General features: G+C 51.4%; 1 protein-coding gene across 1 annotated transcript; it reads left to right on the forward strand.

Moving 5' to 3' along the window:
- Positions 1-854: 854 nt before the first annotated feature.
- LOC127330100 (uncharacterized) lies at positions 855-3,088 on the forward strand. Its single transcript, XM_051356437.2, has one exon. It carries the CDS (start codon positions 948-950, stop codon positions 2,220-2,222), a length of 1,275 nt encoding a protein of 424 aa, XP_051212397.1. The 5' UTR covers positions 855-947; the 3' UTR covers positions 2,223-3,088.
- Positions 3,089-7,607: the final 4,519 nt, after the last annotated feature.

Consider the following 7,607-nt stretch of genomic DNA (forward strand, 5'->3'; position numbering starts at 1 on the left):
CTATGTGGTGGTCTAGTGGTGCTTATGTGTGGGGTAATCCCTAGGGAAACTCATTACCGTCCACCTCAGTGGTCACAAATGCCTCCACACGTAGGTGGACAAGAATATAAATCAGAGTAGATGGGTAGAGGGACCCCCTTGGTATTTTCTATCGAGTGGGGGCAACAAGAGGAGCGGAGGATAAGCATCACATGGTGGGCCCCGCAAAATGCACCCTCTTCTTCATCAAATGCGTGTTAGCCTGGAAAAATATGGCATGCTAAAAAGGCAAGCACATACACGCCATAAATGTAGTGACGGTTACTAAAAAATCATTATGTATATATGACATAATTGGAAACTATGCGGGTGGCACCCAGTAGGAAGTGCTTCCTAAGTGAGTGTCCATTTTTTAATTATATAAACATATGTCATGACAAATGTACTATCTCTATATATTTTTAGGTGGACAAGAATATAAAAGTGGCGTAGATAGGTAGAGGTACCTCCTCTATATATTTTTATGGAGCGAGAGCACAACTAGAGGAGAAGAGTAAAAAGTATCACGTGGTGCGCCCCACAAAATATGGCATCTTCTTCTTCAGCAAACGCGTGCTAGCTTGGAAAAACGTGTCACGCCAAAAGTGCAAGCGTATATACACCGTAAATGTAGTGACGATTAGTCCAAAAATCATTACGTATATATGACACAATTGGACACTATGAGAGTGGCACGCACTAGAAAGTGCTTAATAAGTGAGTGTCAATTTTTTAATTGTATAAAAATATCTATCTACAAGTATATACCATCTTCCCCGTTCCTTCTAGAAGAGAAATTGATGGCTATTAAAGAGAATAAAAGCTCACACGAGAACACACATCTTCTTCTCCATCCTCGCTTGATACCTCTCCCCCTCTTAGTGCCCATCAAGCCTCCGCATCTACCCTCCTCTTCTCTTTCTGTTGCCATGGCCGACTCTGCACTTCGGTCGTGGAAGGACCTCGCAGCCGACCTCCTCACCGAGATAGCCCGCCTCTTACCGTGCCGTGTCGACCGCCTCGGCATGTCGATGACGTGCCACGATTGGTGGCTCGCAGCCAATCGGCTGCCGCCTCCACGTCAACTCCCGTGGCTCCTCCTCCCGGACACCACCACTTCTCCCATGAACATCCGGAGGGTTACCTTTTGCTGTGTCCTTGCCAAGGGCAGCGGAGACACCCACAGCCTCCGCATCGGGGAAGACACTGGCAATTCACGCTTCTTCGGCTCCTATGATGGTGGTTGGATCTTGCTCGCCCATGGGCAGACCGACCACCACATGCTCACCAACCTCCATACCAACCGACGATTATTCCTCCCAGACTGTGTCTATTATGTGTCACCGGTGGGAGGGGCTATATTGAATCCCGTGTCCACAACCATCCTGGTCGCCACCTTCTCTTCCCCGCCGGGGCAAGACACGCAGTGCTTCGGCGCTGCCATCATCGACTCAACGTGGGGGGTCTGTCGCCCGCAACTTGCCTTCTGGAGCATGGAGGTGGCCAGTGATCGTCGTCCCGTGGCCATGGGTTTCTTGAAGAGTTTATGTGAACCGTGGTCCCGGCCTGAGGATGTCATATATCACAGAGGAGCTTTCCATTTCCTAACCGATGCAGAGCATGTTGTCGTGTACGACATATTCAAGCTCCAAGAAGTTGAAGAAGGTAGGGGTATATGTTTGAGGATTGGTGCGCGCCACCATGAGTATTTGATGCAGGGGGTGCCTCGGAGCTCCACATCAGTCATGGCTCGCTACCTCGTGGAGTCCCGCGGGGAATTGCTGATGGTCGCGAGATACGTGGGAAATTCTCCTACATGGTTCCCGCACACAGGGGGATTCCAGGTGTACCAGGCGACGCAGCTCCCCACCAGCACCGGCCAGGTTCAGCTCGCCTGGACCGAGCTGCATTCGCTGGATGGAAGGATGCTGTTCCTCGCTCGGGGATGCTCCAGGTCCTACGAGGTGGCTGATTTCCCCGGCTCTGCCTTTGGAGAAGGCATCTACTTCTTGGATGACAGGAAATCCTACGACATAGACATGGTGTCCCTCGTAGCACATGCGGCGCCCCGGCGCTGGTACACATGCAGTGACAACGGGATGTGTCGGTGGGTGCAGGGGGAGCCGCGTCTCCAAGTCTTCCGGCGCTGGTTCACCAACAAGCAACATTCTGACTACTCGCCGCCGATTTGGTGTATCCCTTGAGGTCCGTCAGGTGCAGGTTTCAGTTATGGTGCTCTGGTTATTTCATTTTACTAGTTCTTTATAGATCGTGGTGTTGAGTGCTACATTTGCGGAGTAATCTGTTCTTTCACTGCTGGAGCTTTCAAGACTTGCAGTTTTGTTTTCGATTGTTGTATGATCCGGGCACTTGATTTCTGTCACATGGACGCTTATGATATTTCCAGATTTAGTCGAGAATAGCCTGAATGCAGAATTAGGTGGTGCACACACACGAGTTATTAGGTGAACCGCGTAACATCCTCATCTTTTTTATCACCGGATGAAAATAGCAAGTATGGTGCTATGTGTTTATAGAGTAACAACTTTCCTATGTTAATGGTCAGATCGAACTCGCTGATGATTATATAGAATCACATCTCTGCCTTAATTGTCAGATTGTTGAGGAAGATCTTGTTCAGAGTCTCTCCAATGACTGATTCTTGAGGAAGATCTTGTTCAGAGTCCTCAACTTGATGATCTGAATCTTGGATGTACCTATTCATCTTGACGAGGGTGGCTTCAGAGTCCTTCATTGTAAACCAACTGATAGTCTCCAAGTACGAAAAAAATGCTTGTTTCTTTAAGCTTAGCATATGTGTTGTGGCGTTAAGTTAGTTCAGAGAGCAGATTCAGCAAGGGCCAAAGAGTAGTCAAGGCTTGAGGAGTCTAACCAGAGGAAATAGATTTCCAAAAATAAGGTAGTACAATATGTGTCCTTATCATGCCAGAGCCCACACACCAAACCACAATGGCCACGGACGGTAACACTGGCATGGCAAACGTTGAAACGGCCAACTCAGGAACTCGTGCTAACGCTTGAAACCCACGCGCAAACATGGGAGCGCAACCACCACCGCCACCAAATCCACTCACCACCCTGATCACCTTCTGACCCAGGCTCCCTCAACACCAACAAGCTAAGAGCATCTCTAACAGAACCCGTAAAACATGTCGAATTCGGCGGATTTACGGGTTCGGACCGAAACTGGGCCAGAATGGAGCCCGAACTCGCGGCCTGGCCCGTAAAGCGAGTTCGAGGGCCCGAGAAACTCGGCGGCCACCCCGTATTAAAAGGGGCCATGGAGGGGAGTTCGGTTTCCAAACCCTACTCCCCTCCCCCGCTTCCACTCCCTCCGCCGCCGCCTCACACATATTCTGGCGAGCAATCCATCTCTGTGCAGCCACCCCTCCACCCTCCTAAGCGGCGCGATGGCCTCCCTTAGGTGGCTCAGCAGGCCGCGGCGCGGGATTGGGCGATGGGGACTCGCCGCCGCGTACCCCCGTGTTCTGCACCGACGCGGAACGCCGGAAGTGGAACCGGTCGGAGGGCGCGCGGAAGCGCATCGCCCGCTGGTGGACGAACTGGGGGCTCACGCCCTAGCGAGGTACGCGAACGGCGGCGAGGGATCTCAGCAGCGGAGGCCCGCGCTTGCTTCCGCTGGGAGGAGGCGGATGCCGTTCGCCGAAAGCGCGAGTACGAGGCGGTGCACCGGGAGGAGCGCGTCCACCGCGTCAAGCTCGAGATAGTCGAGCTTTGACGCCGAGGAGGAGTGAAGCTCCTCGACGCCAGCGTCGACGCCGTCGTCCGCCTCGACGCCCCGCTACAACCGGCACCGCCGCACGCATAGGCCATTAGGCCGCATTTTGGTTAAAATTAGTAGCGCCGGCCGGTGTACTAAGTAATTTAGATTTTATTTATCAAATTATGTAATTTTTGATGTTTAATCGGAGCATCAAATCCATCTATATATATGATCATCGACCAATTTCCCCGTGATATTTTAAATGCACTTTTTTAGTTTGTGTTTTACGGGTTCTGCTATGTGACAACGTTTTCTGACCTATAAATACGAGTTCGGTGAACTGAACTCAAAGTTTTCAGTTCACGTGTTTACGGGCTCTTCTACGGATGCTCTAAACCAAGTGCACAACCCTTGCTTTACACGCAATCTGTTCTGTTCTCCGGCGCCCCTATACCAAGATCAATGCACAACATTTGCCAGTACATATCAAACGATATAATAAGCTACTGTTTGATAGCATGTTGGCTTACACATATTCGATACTTACCAAACGAGCGTTTGACAGCATGTTAGCTTACACATATTCGGTGCATAGTAGCTAGTGTTGGACAATTTTTTTTCCAACAGTCGAACTAACCTAGCAGAAGCATGATACCATGATACCAACACGACCAGTTGACGACCTTGCTCAAACCAAAAGCCCAACAGTAGAGTACATGACATAACATTACAAGACCGACAAAGTTTGCAGCACAACACGCACGCGCATGACATGCTCCGACCTGAGCATCACAACAACAGCACATAAACGAAAGGAGTCGCCCCAACCTGACCTTCCGACGTGCACAACGAACTAGTTCAACATAAGGGAAGGACATAAGATATGCTAGCTCGACACGGTCCGCCGACGGAGATCCTCATGTCGGGCGGTCCCGGATGTTGGCGTGGAGCGAGCGTAGTCTCCCGATCGCCAACTCCAACGCCTCGCGGTCCTGCCGCCTAGCCACTGGCTTCCACACCTGTAAGTACATCAACATTTTATATAAGGCGTCAGCAGGTTGCGAAGGGAAAATCCCATCAATGGCAAACTTGTTTCTAATGTTCCAAAGCCCCCAGCATAGGGCCGCACAACAGATCCACATAACCCGTTTGGCTTGAGAGATCATCGAGGAGCCTATAAAGCTCCGCAAAAAAGGTAGGGTTTCAGGAGCACCCAAGTAGTTCCCGAACTGCACTCCGCATGAATCTCGCCAGAGGGCAGAGAAAGAAAATATGGGCGGTGTCTTCCAAGTCCGAGCAAAGGGCACATCGCCCCGACGATGTGCCCCTTCTGCGGTGGATATTATCATTCGAAGGAAGGCGTTTCCGAAGGAGTTGCCATATAAAGATGCGGATTTTCATGGGCACCGCAATCTTCCAGATGTCGCTGAAGTGTTTTCGCGGCGTCCCCTGGCAAAGCTTCCTATATAAGGACTTGACGGAGAACTTGCCAGAGGGTTCCAAGGCCCATGAGATAATGTCATGTCCTTCAGATAATTGCGTCCCAGCAATATCCGTCGTAAGGCGCGCAACGTCATTGTGTTCCCGGGTTCCCAATCCTCGGCAAAAGGCTGGGTTCCCTCCCATCGCGCGTAAGCATCTGGACACCGTGATCTGCGGGTCAACAACGATGGAGGAGAGTGCGGGGAACCGGGAGCATAAGGGTCCAGACCCTTGCCACCAGTCGCACCAGAAGAGAGTGTAGGATCCACTTCGCACTTGGTGTCTCGCTCCCAAGCGAAACACCTCTTTGATTGTTTGGAAAGTTCCAAAATTGGGAACCAGTCTGGTGAGATTCTACCCGGAGGTCCTTCGATCCGAGGTACTTGTTTCTAAGGATCTCGGCGCAAAGCCCTTGCTCCCCAGTGTAGACCTTCCAGATCCACTTGGTCATGAGACAAATGTTCATGAGCCTGGTATCAATGATACCCAGTCCTTCCAGGGACTTAGGTTTGCATAGCGCTTCCCATCTAACCCAGTGGTATTTGCGCCTCGGGCCGTTGGCTTCCCGGAAGAATCTGGCCCGGTGTTTCCTAAGCACAGCGTGGATGCCCTCCCCCAAGAGGTACACCCCCATTGCGTGGAGGGGAAGGTTGGAGAGGCAGGCATTGATGAGGGTCAAACGTGCCGCGGATGACATGAATTTTCCCATCCAAGGGTCCGCTCTCCGACCCACCCGAGTAGACCCCAGTCCGCCGCCGTAACGGAATGATCGCTAATGGGCAGGCCCAAGTAGGTGAAGGGGAACGAGCCCCTCTTGCAGTTTAGCATTTTGGCAATCGTATCTTGCTCTTGGTCAGTGGATCCCAAAGCCATGACCTCAGTCTTGTGAAAATTGTAAGGGTATTTTACCCTTATCCATTATTTTGGTAACAATGACACCGTGCTAGAGTATTTGGCCTAATATGTTTATAAGGATAATCTCAGGTATTAGGCAACGAGGCATAAATGGTGTATCAAAGGAACAAGAAGGCTAAAGGAGACCCCCCACTTCAACAACAATCGAAAAGGGGTCTACAGCAGAAATCCGGTCTGCAGCCCGGTCCAACCGGACTACAGACCGGCCAGTCCGGCGTGCTGCCCGGCCAACCGGTCGCCAACCGGGGCGAGTCCGGCGCACGGCCCGGTCGACCGGCCGCCAACCGGGCTCCATACGAGGAACCAACATATCCGGTTGCCGACCGGTCAACCGGCCTACCAACCGGAGCGTCCGGCGTGCGGCCCGGTCGACCGGTCGCCAACCGGGCGCCAACCGGGCGCCAACCGGAGGAGCTCCAGGATGACGCAAAGGGCATCCGGTCACTGGCCCGGTCCGACCGGCCTCACCACCGGACAGTCCGGTCTGTGGTCCGGTCAACCGGGTTTGTCGAGAGAAAAGCTGAGGTGGCAAGTGACCAACGGCCATATTTCGAAGAACACTATAAATAGGCCTTCTTCTACCTCTGAACAGTTAGGCACTACACTACAAGCTGTTCTTGAGCTCTCTCTTACTCCATTGCTAGAAACGCCAAAAGCCTCAGATCTACCTCCTCCTCCACCCAAACTCAAATCCCTCCGGGGAATCGTTAGAGGAGGACCCGATCTACTGTTCTACCAAGCCAAATCTCATTCCCCCTTGTATTCATCGAGAAGCTTGCTTCCTAGGGTTCCTTGGAAACCCTAGGTGGGCAAGAGGAGTCCGGAAGCATCCGGACTGTGGATTTGCTCCGGGCAAGATTGTGAAGGTTTGGAGGCTACCTCAAAGTCTACCACAAGTGAGTGAGCTATTCCTTCGTGGGATAGGCTCCGGAGAATAGGGTGAGCCTTCGTGGCGTGGGGAATCCTTCGTGGGACCTCCACCCCTCCAAACGTGATGTACCTTGTTGCAAAGCAAGGGAACACGGGAATACATCCTCGTCTCCGCGTGCTATCGGTTATCTCTAACCGAACTCCTTACTTGTGATTTAACTGCCTGTGAGAGCCTTCGTGCTCGAGTTAGTTGTATCCTCATATAGGTTGCTTCACCTAGTTTGCATTAGGCTCACCTTTATATTCCACAAAGCCTAATATTGCAAAGAAAGAATTAAAACTTGTAGAAACCTATTCACCCCCCCCTCTAGGTTTACCATCTATATACTTTCAATTGGTATCAGAGCCTGGACTCTTATTAAGGGCTTCACCGCCTTAAGATTGAGATGGATAAACTCTTCGAGGGTCTAGATGACGACTCTAACCTTTCGGTTAAAGAGATGAAATCTAGACTCTTGGCATATGATGCCGAGAAGAAGAAAAAGGAGGATGAGCTACAAAACCAAATGACAGAAAT

The sequence above is a fragment of the Lolium perenne genome, chromosome 2, assembly GCF_019359855.2.
Source record: "Lolium perenne isolate Kyuss_39 chromosome 2, Kyuss_2.0, whole genome shotgun sequence".
In the NCBI taxonomy this organism is placed as follows: domain Eukaryota; kingdom Viridiplantae; phylum Streptophyta; class Magnoliopsida; order Poales; family Poaceae; genus Lolium; species Lolium perenne.

What these genes read in the sequence shown, in the direction of transcription:
- LOC127330100 (XM_051356437.2), top strand. Translation starts at nt 948, where the DNA reads ATGGCCGACTCTGCACTTCGGTCGTGGAAGGACCTCGCAGCCGACCTC.